This window comes from Haliotis rufescens, unplaced genomic scaffold (genome assembly GCF_023055435.1).
Source record: "Haliotis rufescens isolate VD_foot unplaced genomic scaffold, xgHalRufe1.0.p SCAF_25, whole genome shotgun sequence".
Classification (NCBI taxonomy): Eukaryota; Metazoa; Mollusca; class Gastropoda; order Lepetellida; family Haliotidae; genus Haliotis; species Haliotis rufescens.
The window spans coordinates 4,919,442-4,937,783 of NW_025963946.1; the positions used below are offsets into that span (position 1 = coordinate 4,919,442).

At 41.7% G+C, this 18,342-nt stretch overlaps 2 protein-coding genes across 2 annotated transcripts; both read right to left on the minus strand.

Moving 5' to 3' along the window:
* Positions 1–2,302: 2,302 nt before the first annotated feature.
* Positions 2,303–7,198, minus strand: LOC125383641 (serpin B6-like). The gene is made up of 3 exons (XM_048402274.1): positions 7,028–7,198; positions 3,663–4,976; positions 2,303–2,872 (listed from the first exon to the last, which is right to left on the minus strand). Exons 1-3 carry the CDS (start codon positions 7,077–7,079, stop codon positions 2,748–2,750), a joined length of 1,491 nt encoding a protein of 496 aa, XP_048258231.1. The 5' UTR covers positions 7,080–7,198; the 3' UTR covers positions 2,303–2,747.
* Positions 7,199–13,799: 6,601 nt separating this feature from the next.
* On the minus strand, positions 13,800–17,570 carry LOC124124810. Its single transcript, XM_046488089.2, has 3 exons — positions 17,082–17,570; positions 14,784–14,877; positions 13,800–14,393 (listed from the first exon to the last, which is right to left on the minus strand). Exons 1-3 carry the CDS (start codon positions 17,538–17,540, stop codon positions 13,996–13,998), a joined length of 951 nt encoding a protein of 316 aa, XP_046344045.2. The 5' UTR covers positions 17,541–17,570; the 3' UTR covers positions 13,800–13,995.
* Between the last annotated feature and the right edge of the window lie 772 nt (positions 17,571–18,342).

Consider the following 18,342-nt stretch of genomic DNA (forward strand, 5'->3'; position numbering starts at 1 on the left):
AAGTGCGGGTCACTGGGCGGGCGCTCTACCTCTAGACCGTGGAGGCAGTCACAACAGTAAGTGAGTGGGTTAAATTTAACGTCGCATTGTCATTATTTCAGCCATAAAGCGACGACAAGACCAAGTTGATACATATACAGTTTGTTCATGAATACAACGTTATATTTAACAACAAGTGAGTGAGTGAGTTGGGTTGTACGCCGCTTTTAACATTATTCCAGTTATATCACGGCGTGTCAGCTTAATGTGGGATGAAAGCCCGAAGTGATGCAGGTTTCAGACGTTTACCACTTCGGTGAAACCAACGAGCACGGGTATGGTGCTGACAAACCTAGAAACATAATCGGAGCGAACCGGGATTCGAACCCACAATCATAGGTTTCTGGCGTGCCGAAGGGACGCAACTTTAACTTTGCCCCTTTAACAACAACAAAGTTGGCATAGACAGTACAACATTTGAGACCGTGTTTTCGGTATGTGACGTACTTTCGTGTTGCCGTTTAATAGAGATGTCCAAAAATGTCTCCTCGAGACAATTCAGTATGGGACAACATCACATTACCTGTAGGTTTAAGATACATGTTTATGACGGCTGTCTGTATATAGTCGTGTCTCGACCAGACAAGCCAGTAAATGACATGCGATGACATGCATCAACCAAGTCAGCGAGCCTGACCACCCGATCCGTTAGTCGCCTCTTACGACAAGCATAGTGGCCTTTTACGGCAAGCATGGGTTGCTGAAGACCTATTCTATCCCGGATCTTCACGGCACCCACGTGTGCAATTGGGAAACAATGACATACATCAACCAAGTCAGCAATCCTTACCACCCGATCCGTTTGTCACTTCTTACGACAAGCATAGTTGCCCTCTACGGCAAGCATGGGTTGCTGAACTTCACGGGTCTTTAAGGCGCATGTAGTCTTCACTTGCATATGTGTCCCCTTGCTGTCTAGGAAACGATATGGACGAAATGAATGGATACCAGTCATATCATGTATAATTATTTTATTGTTCACTTAGGCGTGGTTCAACATTTACAGAGGTATGAAATAATCTATTCCAGAAATTTGTTACTTTTCCTCTATCAATGGGGTAGGGCGGAAGGTCCGGGGTTCGATCGCCGGCCGTGTCATACCAAAAGACGTTAAAAGATGGTACTTGTTTTTACCCTGGCGCTCGGCATTAAGGGCTCAACAAGGACTGGTCGGCTCGGAGTCAGTATACTGTGTCTGTGTGGGGTATGGCATGGTATCTCAGTGGGCTAGCACTATAAATCGGCTTCAGTCCCGACCAGCACCAGCAGCCACACCCAGACACGTACATGCACGTCGCTATATAAGTGCAAAAATCTTGGACGTGACGTTAAACCCAATTTCACCTCACCTCTATATGACAGTATCCCCTTTATGTAAAATATAATGTGACACAATATTATCTCTCCCGAGACGTTATCTACAGCAACACTCATGACTTGCCACGGACCTTTCGCCCACATATGTCACCACCTGATCATGAACAAGACAAGCATATTCGGTTGGTTCATCTGCAGAAGCAATACAAATTTACCACATTAACAGCATAGGCAATACCTGGCTTCAGGCGATTTAGTGGAAGAACCGTAGGCAACAAGAGAGCACAACATCCAGTGATATGCCCAGTTTTGCTTCCACATAACCGTCAGGTACGTCTTGTTTGGTCCAGCAAGGGCCTATCGCTGTCCAGGAGATCGTTTCAGCGAAGCTTGCGTCAATTTTGAGTTGGACGGGTAATATTTGTTTTCTTTGTTTGTTTGTTGTTTGACGCCACACTTAGCTGACGATGAGGTTCGTAATGAAGTAGTTGAATGTGTTATAGTATCAGTGACAAATTTCCCGGATCAAAATGATTACAAGGACATTCAAACCATTAGTCGGGAAACACGTACGATTCGGAAAAACGCACCCAGGGCATCAACAAAAGGGCCATGGAGCTGCACGTGCATCGGCATTATAAAAGGGATTAAAGTGCAGGGTTTGTGATTGCCTGGGTTCTGCGTCAATCGAACAGTGGCGGTTCAAACAACATCCCGATATTAACAGAAGTGCAAAGAAACCACATCATAGGCTGCTTGCAGGCAGGGGAATTACGCGTTATTGATGGTAGCTGGCCTTCACCTTGGACTTTTTCCTACGCACCGATAACAGAGATGACTACAATCACCAAGCGTTCTCTCCACAACATTTTGGCTCAATACCTTGTACGGTTCCTCGTATAAATACCTCACACACATCTGGCTTTGCGTTTCTTTTTTTGAAGAGTATATATTCAGATATTTTTAATTTGTAACTTCAAGAGTTCAAGTAAAACAAAAAATGTAACTTCCAATAGGTAGTCTGATGTACGACACAATCTTCGAATTGGACTCCCTGTACTTCCCCAGTTGAAGTGTGATTCGAAGAGGTCTGCCAAAGAAAACAGCAGAGAGAAACCAAACTGTGGAATATGTACACCCATCAAATAGAAGTGTCTACTCAAATGACACACAAGACACAATCTCAATAAAATACACATCATCATGATTAAAACCCGGTACCTTTTGAATGGAATTATTTACTGTTTTGGTACCGTTGACAATGTATATGTTTTCATGTGTGTGTACACATTCCAGAGTTTGAATGAGTCCAGAGTCTCTGCTGGTTTCTTTGATAGGCCAGTCTAATGAGTCGTTCAACATCTGTTCAGGAGACATGGAATATTGCACGCCTAAGCTCCACCGGAGAACTTGCCGATGAAGAGGTTGGCTTTGGAGACGTTGTCTCTGATGATGAACAGGAACGGATGATCACAGCGAATCTCAGGTGGTGGGTGGAAACTGGCGGATTCGATATCTAGAGTAAATAATTAAAAATGGTAGACTTTCTAACTGATGCTTTCGGCACGACATGTCACTGAAATGAAAAGCATGTCTTAAGACAGTTCATGAAATATATTCTGTCTCCAACAAAATCCATACACTTTTTTGGAATAACAAGTGAGCGGTGATTAGCGGCAACTAAACATTTGAGCAAAAGAAAGAATTTTACCCAAGTTTGATGGTGGCCTAACACGAAATTATTTTCGGTGTTTTTTGAAACGGGTATCATAGTTGTGTTTCTTAAGTTTGCCGTGTTTCGGTGACTGTACTGGGCCTTATGACGAACCAACAATAACTTGGGCGAATCTGGGATCAGTTTGTGACGCCTTAACCAACTGAGTAGAGAACATACAAATATTTTCGAGCAGAACGTCACAAATGGATGGTGTAGGAATATAGTTAAACCTGTACAAGAGTGAAATTGTGAATATTGCTCTGCATGTCTCGTAAAGCACTGACGTACTGGAGCCGTGAAATCTGAAGGTGGAAACATGGTAAAGCTATGTTTAAGCCTATGATAAAGTACACGAGATTAAGATACATCAGGATACACTGGAATGATTTTCACCGAATAAGGTCACTCTTCAATAGTAATGATGCCAAGAGTTCGTTCCACCGATAGTATCATCATAAACAAATGCAAAGGCAACTAAATTATATAATAAACACATACTTATATTTTGAACAGAGTTGTAAAATGGACTTTTAAATTTGTATGACCATTTACACGTGGGCTTGTCGCTCTTATTGCATTAAATACTTACTAATAATAACTGCCGTGGCTCCTGCCGCCTCGCTGCCTATTTCGTTGACATCAACAACAGCTTTGTGAATGACATCAGAAATGTAAAGTTGGCCAGTGCTGACGATGCCAGTGAAGTCTGCTGTCCCTTCCATGAATGGCTTGGCCATCCCCATGTTTTGTAAAGATTCTTTTACCGACACTGATGTTTCCAGTTTGAATCTGGGAAGAAATACCTTTATGGTTGAGGCTACGACTGTGTCCAGCCTGCTGGTGAGAATATCTGCCCACAGACTGTTCTCCAATGTGGGTAGATTGTCGACGTCATCAGGAAGCAACACGAGCATACTGAAGCGGTCACCTTCGTATGGTAACTCTAATATTCTCGCAGCCTGACCAGGGACAGTGCCTACCTTGAACATCCCTTCTACTTGCATCATCTGAACGGGCACCTGCTCAGTACGTGACTTTCTGAACATCTGCTGAGTTGTCATGTGCAGTGGAAATGGTGTCTTCCACGTTGCCTTGAAGTAGATTGCGTTGACTAGAATCAGAGCTGTCAAATCTGTGATGGTGTCAGGGGCCAGTAGGTCTGGAATGAGATTGTTCGTCTGTGCAGAGACCCATTCATTAATTGGACCTTCTGGGCCATCTTGGTGTTCCCAGTCAAACGAGGAGATATTAGCTTGGTAGAATACATCCAGTCTATCTGAGAAATCATCCACAATGTTCAATCCTGCTTTCACATATATGCCATTCGCCGTCTTTAGCGTAGCATTGCCAGATTGTCTGATGACTTCGTTCAGTTTCTTCGCTGCCCGGGCTGTACGTCTTCCTAGTCCCTGTAAAGCGAGTGTTCTCTTCATTTCATATGCAGTATCACCATTAGCCCCCATGTAGGTCATGGTCAACGCTTGATGGATGCTAAACGGAGAGTAAACAACGTCTGTAACAGGCTGGCCCACTTCCCTGTGTAGGTTGACTGTGAAACTGTTCTGCGCACAAACCAACGCAGTGATGAGTCGCTGTGCTCTTTGGGGCATGTCGGATAAATCTGTAGCACTTCCTACCCTACGACGTTGACCTCTTCTCCCGGGTCTCCCACCAGGTCTCCCACCAGGTCGACGTCTTCGTCCAGGCCGGCCCCTGCGCCCGGGACGTCTTCCCCTACCATTCTGAACGTTGTCATCTCCTTCCCCGCTTTCGTCATCCTCACCTCCTCTGTGTCCCCTGTGGCGATGGTGACGGTTCCCTCTTAGCCCTCGTTTCTCTCTAATCATCTCCTTAGCCGCCTCGTTGTCGGGGTTGCCATTGGCCTCAAGTGTAGCATACACCACTGTAATATGTTTGGTAAAATATTTCAGTGAAGTGAACAAACATTATCCCGACAATATCTACAGTATATATTAATAGTGTACAAAATCACAATCAAGTCGAATTAATTAATATCTAATGAACACTTATATTATCTACGACAATGTACATCGCTGCAAAGTATCTTTCGCCTGAGAGAGGGGCGGTCGGGTAGCCTAGTGGTTAAAACGTCCGCTCGTCACGCCGGAGACCTGGTTCGATTCCCGACAAGGGTACAATCTGTAAAGCCCATTACTGGTGTCCGCCGGCGTGATATTGCTGGACTATTGCTAAAAGCGGCGTAAAACCATACTCAATCACTCACTCGCCTGTTTTCAAGATAGATAATCCCTCATACATGTTGTGCACAAATTTCATGGCTCCCAACAACCTGTGTATCTGTGGTCTAGTGATCGAACCATATCCTGATAAACCACACTATGTTTGATTTGTTTGTTTGTTGTTTAACGCCTTACTAAGCAATATTCCAGCTATATGACGGCGGTCTGTAAATAACCGAGTCTGGACCAGACAATCCAGAGATTGATATAATGAGCATCGATGCACGCAATCGGGATCGATGACAAGCATCAACCAAGTCAGCGAGCCTGACCACCCGATCCCGTTAGTCGCCTCTCACGACAAGCATAGTTACTCTTTACGGCAAGCATGGGTTGCTGAAGACCTATTCTAACCCGAATCTTCACGGCCCAATATGTTTGAAGAATCTCGTTTTCAAGTACACATTTGCCAGAAAGAGATATTTTACGTCCGTGTCCTAAGGTTCATGGAAAGAGTGTTTGAAAGATGCAATTGTTGCTTAAGATTTTATTTCAGTTTATAAGTAAAACAAAACACTTCCTCTCGAGGTTGCATGAGATTAAAAACCCCGACCCCCGATATACGTCGGTGTAACGCCCCTCGGATGATGGTTGTAACTCTCATCAATAGTACTTGGAAATGTTTCATCATACACTTATAACAACTCATCAATAGTACTTGGGAATGTTTCATCCTACACATATAACAACTCATCAATATATAGTACTTGCAAATGTTCCATCCTACACATATAACAACTCATCAATAGTACTTGGAAATGTTTCATCCTACACATATAACAACTCATCAATAGTACTTGGGAATGTTCCATCCTGTACATATTACAACTCATCAATAGTACTTAGAAATGTTTCATCCTACACATATAACAACTCATCAATAGTACTTGGGAATGTTTCATCCTACACATATAACAACTCATCAATATATAGTACTTGGGAATGTTTCATCCTACACATATAACAACTCATCAATAGTACTTGGGAATGTTCCATCCTACACATATAACAACTCATCAATAGTACTTGGGAATGTTTCATCCTACACATATAACAACTCATCAATAGTACTTGCAAATGTTCCATCCTACACATATAACAACTCATCAATATATAGTACTTGGGAATGTTCCATCCTACACATATAACAACTCATCAATAGCCCTTGGGAATGTTTCATCCTACACATATAACAACTCATCAATAGTACTTGGAAATGTTCCATCCTACACATATAACAACTCATCAATAGTACTTGGAAATGTTTCATCCTACACATATAACAACTCATCAATAGTACTTGGAAATGTTCCATCCTACACATATAACAACTCATCAATATATAGTACTTGGGAATGTTCCATCCTACACATATAACAACTCATCAATAGCACTTGGGAATGTTTCATCCTACACATATAAGAACTCATCAATAGTACTTGGAAATGTCTCATCCTGTACATATAACAACTCATCAATAGTACTTGGAAATGTTTCATCCTACACATATAACAACTCATCAATAGTACTTTGAAATGTTTCATCCTACACTTGTAACAACTCATCAATAGTACTTGGGAATGTTCCATCCTACACATATAACAACTCATCAATAGTACTTGGAAATGTTTCATCCAACACATATAACAAAGTCAGTGAAACATGCATACACACGCAATAAAGGGTATCTTACCAGCTATCAGCAGAGCACAAGAGCAAATGGTGAACATGGAACCAGACGCCATTCTGTCGTGTATGTTGTTTCGTGCACGGAGGAGTGGCACTGTCACTTGAATGTATGCTCCTATGTTCCCCTGCTCCACTGCAGTGTTTGGGCGAATGTAACTGGTACAATGAGTTTGTCACTAGCAGACTTGGTTTGGTTCCTGCTTGTTGTTTGAGGCACACACAGCTATATTCGGATCACAGTATTCCAAATATATGACAGCGGCCTGTAAGTACATGGAGCCCTTTCAGACCAGCGATTGATATTGTAATCAATGATGCTGATTTAAAAACCAATGCTAGTGAGTGAGTATGGTTTTACTCCGCTTTTAGCAATATTCCAGCAATATCACGGCGGGGGACACCAGGAATGGGCTTCACACATTGTACCCATGTCGGGATTCGAACCCGGGTCTTCGGCGTGACGAGCGAACGCTTTAAGCACTAGGCTACCCCCAATGCTAGTGATATTGTCGGATTCGTCCAAAAGACTCTGCTTTCGAGCAGATTCGTATGATTCAGAAAGGGGATTTTGTCGCATTTATTTTGACTGCTCTAATGAATCATGGACTGACAATTAAACTAACTTAAAATATCACAACTTCACGTTAGGACGCGGGAAATGTGCCTTGTCCGTGATGCTGATGAAATGAGGCCTCGTTCGATATCTAACGAAAAGTATTTTGTCATATGTGTATTGTTTTGGTTCTAATTTGAACAAATCCACCATCTCCAGTGAATTATATTTATTTAAAAAAGGCCCAATGTGGAATTGTCGTTCCCTCAGAACAACAGAAATACCGACTTTTCCAACAATGTCCTTGTCGTTATGTATTTGGCGCAATAGTGCTAAAAATAATAATCTGTAATGTTTAATTTATTGGTGCATATTTTACATTGCAATTAGAAACATGTAACAACTAATGTTATAAACTGTTCTACTTAACCAGTGATTGTCTATTTTACCATCTGCTGGTAAATAATACGGTTAAATTGATCCGGAAAAGAAACCCAACTGATCGGGTAATATTTCATGCCCAGTGAATAAAAGAGGACTGGGGACACGCCGTAAATATTACCAATTTAGTGAAGGACAAAAGGAACGCACAACAGGTCGGGGAACCTTTAGTGAAGGACAAAAGGAACGCACAACAGGTCGGAGAACCTTAAACATGGCTCGCGAAAACACACCACTTTGTTCAGCATCGCGAGATACGTTCCAAGATGTCAGCCAGGGAGTAAGAGAGTGTCATATGTCTTGTGATAGTTCTCGTGTGTAGAGGGAGATCGAATGTCATGTCTCACGAGGGCAGACTTGTCACTTGAACCATTCTCGTGATGTCATTTGATACATGTTACGATATGATTACAAACAGAGTGCTTAAAGAGAACATCTATGTGTGTGTTTACTTCATTCATCCTTACTTAACGTGGAATATCTTCAGTGACACTGTTGATGATATGTCAATAATCATGTATCAGTCTGTTATAACATTAATGTTATGCGGATGCACTATATGCAACGTTTACTCTGTTTTCTGCTCTGATGATTAGTACAAAGGCGAACATATATTCATGTAAATATTTTCTTATCTACTTCTGTCCTTCAATATCGCTCTTATGTGCCATCTCAGTAATACGTTTAGTATGTATTATAACGATGTACGGGTGGAAGATTACTGAGTGCAGCGTTCAACAACAAAGTTCAATCAACGAATGTATAAGAGTGTCATGTTCACCTGATCCGGATAACCTTCATTCCCGAAGAATGAAACAGTTGAAACAATCTCACTAGCACCCGATGCACGCCGAAACAATAAATCAAGCATTCATTCCTCGAAAATACTGGCGAGTTTTGAAAATAGCAATGACATCATTACGTTTGATATTTCCTTTAACATACAAAGGTGATATTGACATTCTGTGGTGATATTGCTAGAATATTGCTGAAATTGAGTTTTCACATATTATACCCATGTGGGGAATCGAACCTGGGTTTTCGGCGTTTGGGTCAAGAGGGATAATACCCTCGGTTATCGGGGAAGGTGAAAGAAAAGATAGCACTGGAAACGAATGAATGCTATTTTCCAGGTATATCTCTGATTCCACATACAATCTCTCTGGGTCAGCATGTTGTCTAATCAGTCACTACCACCTGATTCCCATGAGCACAGAGAGCAGGGGGCCCCACGATAAAATGAGTGAGTGAGTGAGTATGACTTTACGCCGCTTTTAGCAATATCACGGCAGGGCCACCAGAAATGGGCTTCACACATTGTACACATGTCAGGAATCGAACCCGGGTCTTCGGCGTGACGAGCGAACGCTTTAACCACTAGGCTACCCGACCGCCCCATGATGAAATGAATGTAGGACATCAAACAGTCGTTCCACAGCATTGTTTGATAGGCATTACTTAGAAGTTGGCGGATGAAAAAGTAGACACAATATATGGATAACTACTTCTTTATTTTAGGTAAAGGCGACGTTTCGGTATAGATCATAATACCATTATTATCTCCCCTTTACGGTAAACAAAGAAGTTGTCATCCATCAATTGTGTCTATTTTGTGATGTTCCATAGAGGTGACCTTATAATACCAATATTACTTCAGTGACTGTTGTTTGGAATATAACAGGGGAAAAAGTTTCAAAAGAAACCTTTATTGATAAAAGCATAACCATGCCAACATAAATCACAACAAATGCAACGGCAAAACACGACCACTAGTATACTTTCTGCTCAGTTTAGACAACTGATGTCACATAAGACGAACGATACTTTTGCAACATAAACAAAGCAGTTTTAACCGATATAATGTCAGGTTCTAAAATATGTTTGCTGTTAAATATGAACTTTTACTTCAAGAACAATCATTGGCATTATACTCATATATAAATCGGTCAAATATTAGTTGTGACAGGAATGACATCAGGTATTAGTGGCCAAGATGACACAGATAATATTCTTGGTGGCAATAGTCCCAAAACCGTGCAGTGATATTGTAAAACAGAAGTTATAGTCCAAGTGAGCGTATTTTTCTTGTATGTGAGTGAGTTTGTAATTTTGTGTTCCTGGCCCATTCAGATCTATCTTCTCCTTTTAAACACTCCTCTTACTGCAACCCCTCATACCACAACTACTGATATTATGTCCATTTATATTGTGGTCGATTTAATTCCCCAAGAGAATGCTCCAGGTGCTATTGATTATAACGGTCAGTCAATCAGTGGGCGCTCGATTGTCATTCTCGGCTCCATGGAGTGAAAACAACCCATGTTGCCTGTGAGTCCCTGGACGGTTAACAGTGACATTACCATCTTATTCCACGGACATTCACTGCTTGGAGACACTGATTGCTACGTGTACTTCATTGAGGGCAGGACCGAAGACCAAGAGTGAGTGAGTGAGTTAAAATTTAACGTCGCATCGGCATTATTTCAGCCATATAGCGACGAGACCAAGTTAATATATTTACAATTTAGTTTTGTTATGCAAAATGTTGTTAAACAAAAAGTTGTGAAACAATTTATGAGCAATATTTGAGCATAACAATATTACACATAGAGTTTTAAAACACGGGTCATAGACCACCAGTAACCAAGCCGATGACCAATAAACACAATCACAATCCAGTCATAATCCAGCTAATCTCCGCGAACAGCCTTGCTATATTAACGGACCTGGTGTGTTACTCGGCGCTGGTGTCATCGACCCCAATTGCGTGGATCGAGGTTCATGTTGCCAATCACTGGATTGTACGGTCCAGACTCGATTACTTACATACCGCCGTCATATAGTTGGACTATTGCTGAGTGCAGCGTTAAATAAACAAACAAACAAACTCGGCGCTGGACACGGTACCACGTGCAGCCACATGGTCAGCTGCAGTTGAATGGCATCAACAGGCAATGTCTAGTTCTTTAAACTTCCCCGACCTTAAAAGACGTTAAAAGATGGTACTTGTTGTTACTTCTGTCTGGCGCTAAAACAAGGACTGGTCGGCTCGGAGTCAGTATACTGTGTCTGAGTGGGGTATTCATGTTAAACTGCGGCATGGTATCTCAGTGAGCTAGCACTATAACTCGGCGTCAGTCCGGACTAGTACAAGCAGCCACACAAACACACACACACGTGCATGCACATCGCATCATACAAGTGCAATAATCTTGGACGCGACGTTATACCCCATTTCACCTCACCTCACTCTAAAACTAGACCACCTCAAACAAGTCAGCTGCAATCCTTTAGGTATTTATGGCAATGCTGCCTTGTCACCTGCTTTTGAAAAAAGTGTCAGTACGAAAAGCCATCCTTTAGCAAAGTTTAGCACAAGGCTCTTCGTATTGTCGTGACCTACTGCACACATCACATCACTACCTACACTGGCGGTTGTACCCTAGGTAAACGTGAACACTTGATTAATGTCCTGCACAAGCAGTTGTAGATATAGTGACATGACTATTTTTAATAGACAATTCAGATATTTTCCAGAATATATAATCTCCGATCAATAGCTTTAAGCTGTTTCACAAACATGCAGTTGTAAGAACCTCAATTATATATTGGACACAGGCTGCTCAGTGATCTAAAAAGCGTGTATTCCCCCATGAACTGGGATATTTCTCGATTCTGATTGGTCACTCAGAGGCTATTGAATCACAATAAACCCTCTCCGATTGAAACAACTGGTATGGCGGCCGCATCACCGCGGAAGCTAGACATATCTAAATAATTATATTTACAATTACAGGTTAGAAAATGCTTTTTTTTTCAGTCATATACACAGGATACAGATGTATTCGAAAAACAGTACAGATTCATGTATAAAGGTAATTCGCAAAAGGATGTGGTACGGAGGAGGCCTAAGGCATAATCCACAGCATAGTACAGATGAAGACATATTTATGTATACAATTAAGAAGATGCGGTATTTATGGTATTATGTTGCAAGCATCAAATGAATAAGTTAGTTTGTAGTTTGAGTTAACAAAGCCCATTTTCTATTAAAGGCAGAGAAGTAGTTACTTCTACGTGCAATATGATATTCAACGTCATAGATACTTCTTATTGTGTTCTTAAAAGCGACAAAGTCAACATTTTCAACCTTATACACTGGACAAAGATAATTATTTTAGCAGCTTCAATCAAATGGTTATTTAATACATCAGAGGTACCAAAGAGGAGCTCGTTGTCAGTTATATGGATTTTTCTATGCAAAATATGAGCCAAGTAAATACAGAAATCTGCCCAAAAATTCTTAACAACATGACATTCGATATAAACACGAAAAACGTTTTCTTTGTGAGTATGACACATAGAACACTCATCGTTATCAATAAGTTTCATTCTTAATAAATCACGTTTAGTAAATATTACTTCATGAACAAATCTAAACTGAAAATCCCTGAGTTTTGTGTCCCTTAACCCATGGCAATATACACTGAATATTAGTTTCTATGGAAAAGAACATCCTAGCTGATATTCCCATGTCAAACAAGATTTAGGGAGAGGGAGGGAATTCCCTATCAGTTTATTATTAAAAAAACTTTTGTTCCTTTAATAGAACGTGAAAGATCATAAATCCAAGGAGATACTGTGAGGTTAGATGAGGAATGTATATTTTTATCAATATTTTGTCTCCAACCTCTTGGAATATTAAAATACATACGGTTATAGTAGAGAAAAGTTCCTTTAAGATCATAAAGATGTTGTAAACGTGGGAAAGGGAAAGTCGTAGAAAAAGCACAGTTTCGGTTACTCCAATATTCAAAGGATGTGTGACAATACATTTAGACGATAGAAATCTACAAAGAGAATGTATTTACGTTTTGGAGACAACAGAGGGCTTGGAATTTGGCGCCTTTCTACATACGACTGTGACGTCATTTCCTTTGCGTCATAATGATCGTCTTTACGTCATAATGGAGACGTGCGGTGTAGGAGAAACGTCTTGGAAAGCTTGCTTAGTTTTCTTTGGGGATGCCCACCTCGTGTAAGCTTACCAAGTTGCCGTGCTTATATGCTTTCAATGACTGTCATATGTTCGAGTGAAGTATTACGGTGTAAACAAACTGCTTGAGCATATACAGCGCCACATTTTGCTTACAAGCTGTTGTCGTCGATTCCGTAATTCAGATCAACAACCCACTCAAGCACTTGCCCTATGCCGCTTCACTCAATATATTTGCTAACACCAAAGAGTTTGCTTTTTATTTAGTCATGGCAGAGTGGAGATAAACATACCGGTTCCAAATTCAATTTAGCGCAATCTCATTAAAATCAGATCTTAGTTCTCGCTACCGCTAAACAAAGATCTGGGGACATCCCATTAGGGTTCACGTCAGAACGACCTTTCATCCGACCAATCAGAGCGTCGCTTACTAGATCAAAGTGACGGTCGGAATGTGATTTCTAATCATGCAGCCTCGAAAACGTTAAAACAGGGTATTCCGAACGACAGTTACGGGCTTAACGACATAATCTATACAATCTAGACCATATATTAGCCATTCTAGAACTTTCTTTTGTTCAGGTTTCAAATTTGTAAGAGAGAATTTGTCACAATATGTTTCGAAGCGTAGTCGCCAATTTGAAATTTGTGCCGTAAAGCACGAGAAAGCTGCCTTCTGATTGGCTAATGTCGACTTCTTGTCAGTAATTCCATTGGTCAGTCAGAGTTTGCGAAAGGTCGGTCTGACGTGACCCGTAATGGGATGTCCTCAGATCTTTATTTAGCGGCAGCGAGAACTAAGATCTGATTTTAATGAGATTGAATTTAGCGCGGTTACACTGCGGGTAACCAAGCCCTACATTGAAAAACACAGTAAGTTTATTTCATAATTAGCTGCGCTGAGATGCGACCCAGAATCAGGACTATCATAGATGCCGATCTGCAAATACCCGACACCCTAATCTAAAGTGCCGCTGGCAGTTCACTCCCCTGCGTGGTACAAGCCAAAGAAATTTGATGGCGGATATCGATAGACATATGACATGTTGCTGACAGTGACAGACACGTGATCATCCTGCCTCAGTCTGACTGTAGCGGACAGATAACTCGTGACGAACCTCTCGCTGACTTCCGGTAAGGTCTTCTTGGCCATGAGAAGAACAGTGCGCCCCAAATTCGGCAGATGGGCGTTGTCTCTTCTGATGGTATGTAAGACGTTGTCAGGATGTTGACGTGGTTGGTGAGTTTTGAACGTGAAGAAGGAGTAGACGTGATATAGGCCAGGTTTTGTAATGTGAAGATTCTGTCCATCACTTTTGATGTCGATGCCTTTGTAAGCTGAGCCATAGCCGTAGTCCTGATTCCATTGTAAGGACGGCGCTGCAAATGAAATGAGTGACGGAAATTGAATATAACATGTGCTACTTATACACATGACTTATATGAAATTTGGATTGTACTCGATCTGATGAGTTAAAACGTTATACTAAATTACTATTGTGTTCTTCCGAGATTTACTTGTGGTGAATACCTGTAAAGATACAGGTTAGAATTGGTCTTCATCAACCCTTGATTGTCGTAAGAGTTAACAAACGGAACTTGTACTGAGTCTAATTATAAATTGGAATTTATTTTACACTCCCGATAGGTGGGCAATTTCAAACCCCCTATCAGTATTGCATTTGATTTACAGGCAACGGGTATAGTCTGAACTGAACATGGTAGTTTATCATCTAATTCACGGATATCCAAACATGTTAACGTACGTACAATCAGACTTCAGGGCATCGCTGTCCAGGTAAAGATGGGCTCCAGTGCCTTCGTCAATTCCTGGTTGTTTGTGCTTGTACAGCCTGTTCGTGAACTAAACCGATAAAAATTCTCAATAATTGGTTGCAGTTGGCCGATTACGGAAATGTGTTCCGTGTTTCCGCACACGTTTAAAATCTAGTCCAAGTCCAAGTTCATTATCTTAAACCTATTTACATATGTATATTAAGACACAGTCATTGTCCATAACATGCATATTAATATTAAAAGTCATAAGTGACGTCTGTGTGTTTATACGTGTAACTATGACGCAAGAAGACGTTTACCTGTTTTACAAACGCAAGGGGCGGTGGGGTAGGCTAGTGGTTAAAGCGTTCGCTCGTCACGCCGAAGACCCGGGTTCGATTCCTGACATGGGCACAATGTATGAAGCCCATTTCTGGTGTCCCCCGCTTGATATTGCTGGAATAATGCTAAAAGCAGGGTAAAACCATACTCACTGACTCACTACAAACGCAAATTTATATCATAGTTTCTGAATCATAAATATCAATTATAAGTAACAAAAAATGTATTTTTCCAGTTTATAGAGAGGACGATGGCAATAATAGCTTTATTATACAATTAAACGTAATTTCACTGACAAATAAACTATTGCTTCCACCACATGTGCATGTTTCTCAGATCTTGGAAACCCATTAAAAGTGGGTTGTGATATCGATGTGATAACTGGATACGTAAATTTGTCATCACGATCTGGTAATTTCTGAATGGATGCCACACTAAGTAAGAACTACTTTAATATTCTCCATACAACGATGCAATGTCTATTTGTTCAATAATATTTGAGACGCTGATATAGCCTAATGTTTAAAGCGTTCGCTTGTCACGCCAAAGGCCCGGGTTCGCCTCCATTTCTGGTGCATACTGCCGTGATATTGCTGAAAAACGCTGAAAGCGGTGTAAAACCATACTTACTCACTCACTCACCTTTAGATTAGCTGTCCAATATGTGTAGCTTTATTTTCCGACCTGGGGACGGTTGCCTCAAGAATTTAAGCAGAGGATACCGTCAGAATTACCCGACATTGGGTTGTCATTACAGTAATATAATTTTAAAACGAGGCAGAAATAATCTTCTCTTAGTGTTGGTAATTAATCGCACTGAAAAGATACCAACTCCCAAAGATACAGGAACTTATCGCCATACTACATTTCTGTATTCATTTATTTCTGACACCCTTACCAATACTTCAATATGATACAATTGTTACTGGTATACAAAATTAACCCAAATGTATATATATTTAAAACAGAGTAGTTAATATAGATAGTTATTGATTCTTACGACAAAAATATATTTTTCGTAAATATGATGTTTTATGAGTAAGTGAGTCAGTTAGGTTTAACGCCGCTTTTAACAGTACTCCAGTTTCATCACGGCGTGTCAGATTAATGTGGGAGGAAAGCCCGAAGTGGTGCAGGTCTTATGTATTTACCAGTTCGTTGAAACTCACCAGCACGGGTATGGTGCTGACAAGCCTTGAAACGTATTCAGGGAGAACCGGGATTCGAACCCACAATCATAGGTTTCTGGCTTGTCCGAGGGCGGTCGGGTAGCTTAGTGGTTAAAGCGTTCGCTCGTCACGCTGAAGACCCGGGTTCGATTCCCGACATGGGTACAATGTGTGAAGCCCATTTCTGGTGTCCCCCGCCGTGATATTGCTGGAATATTGCTAAAAGCGGCGTAAAACCATACTCACTCACTCACTCACTGGCGTGTCCGAGGGACGCAACTTTGCACAGCGAATTCCGGACCCTCAGACCAGTGGTCCACCCGTCCCTCCGATCTTGCATGAAACTTTACACTACTTTATAATATTGAAACAAAATTCAGACTTCAACATATTTTCAAACTTTTACAGGCCAGTGTAGCAACATCCGGTAAACAAAACGTGATTGCTGGTCTCGCTCCAAATTCCTGAAGGTTTTCATTTTGCAAAAACAAACAAATATAAACAAAAATATATAGAACCGTACCAATTAAATTCTTGCAATATGTCTGTTTCAAATACAAACCCCGAATCGTTCACAGTCTTTCTTGATTGTGTTCACTCACCACTGACGGGGCGGTCGGGTAGCCTAGTGGTTAAGCGTTAGCTCGTCACGCCGAAGACCCGGGTTCGATTCCCGGCATGGGTACAATGTGTGAAGCCCATTTCTGGTGTTCCCCGCCGTGATATTGCTGGAATATTGCTAAAAGCGGCGTAAAAGCATACTCACTCACTCACTACTCACCACTGACGCGAGTCTCCATAATCCTTCAGCATTTTGTAAACAACACAAATAGGATGATCCCGTCACACGACGCACGTAAAGCCCGTGCAAGTCAGACTTGTAAGTGCCCGGCTGAACACCCAGTGACCCGCAGTCCGTGCAAACCGTGCCCTCATCGTGCAACAGCGACACAAGAGCCTCTGCTCGCGGGCTGTCATCCGTGTCGCCCCGAACAGCTCTCCAGAAGTACACTACGCCCATGATATTGACCGCCAGTGACACAAACAGCAGAGCTACACCGAAGTACAGCTTCGCCCTGCGTGAGTCTCCGTCGCAGTGTCCTGCAGTAGCGTCCCTTTGATGTGGACGATGTTCCACAACACAGCAACTGGTCCCCGAGTTTTCCAACGTACCAGATGCATCATCACACAGCTTGTATTTTGCCTTGCGAGGTTCAGTGTGCACGGTCAGAACCGCCATTTTAATCTTGCAAGGCTATCTTCTTCCTGGTAAGCGACGCTTTCCTGGAAATGTAGGTGACAGGTCAACCAAGCTTACTGATTGAGCCGATATGAAGGCGACAGGCGCACTCGCACATTGTGCTTGGGTACAATCCGATTGTCGGGACCGCCATTGTAATTGGGCGACGCTATCTTCTTCCTGGTATGGGAGGCACGGGTGGCCCAGTCATCTAAGGCGCCGCGATTCGCTGTGCAGAGTTGCGTCCCTTGGGCACGCCAGAAACCTATGATTGTGGGTTCGAATCCCGGTTCGCCCCGATTATGTTTCTAGGTTTGTCAGCACCATACCCGTGCTCGTTGGTTTCACCGAAAAGGTAACGTCTGAGACCTGAAAAGGTAACGTCTGAGACCTGCATCACTTCGGGCTTACCTCCCACATTAAGCTGACACGCCGTGATATAACTGGAATAATGTTAAAAGCGGCGTAAAACCCAACTCACTCACTCACTCACTCTTTATTGTCAGTATTACTATGAAATATTAACAAAGGAAAGAAAGCATACACTGCACCCTGGAACTATGGAGACACACTTGTGCAATAATACGAACAAAATAACATATGTATGGCTGTTCGTACCAGGACTCACTGCTGGTTGGTTTGAAATACCAGATTCGCCTTTGATAACACGTGATTACTTTTCTTTTATTGACCTGTCACGTAATAAATATTGCATCTCTAGAAAACAAGATGGCGTCTGGTCGTAACGTTTCACGGTTCGCCGGTTACTATAATGAAACGAGGGCAGTTAAAACTTTTCATA

Coding starts and splice junctions, on each gene's coding strand:
- LOC125383641 (XM_048402274.1), bottom strand. CDS start 7,079: ATGGCGTCTGGTTCCATGTTCACCATTTGCTCTTGTGCTCTGCTGATA. Junction 4,977..7,027: donor TTGTGCTCTGCTGATAGCTG/GTAAGATACCCT, acceptor AACATATTACAG/TGGTGTATGCTACACTTGAG. Junction 2,873..3,662: donor AGCCACGGCAGTTATTATTA/GTAAGTATTTAA, acceptor TATTTACTCTAG/ATATCGAATCCGCCAGTTTC.
- LOC124124810 (XM_046488089.2), bottom strand. CDS start 17,540: ATGGCGGTTCTGACCGTGCACACTGAACCTCGCAAGGCAAAATACAAG. Junction 14,878..17,081: donor TATGGAGACTCGCGTCAGTG/GTGAGTAGTGAG, acceptor TTATCGGTTTAG/TTCACGAACAGGCTGTACAA. Junction 14,394..14,783: donor CGATGCCCTGAAGTCTGATT/GTACGTACGTTA, acceptor TTTCATTTGCAG/CGCCGTCCTTACAATGGAAT.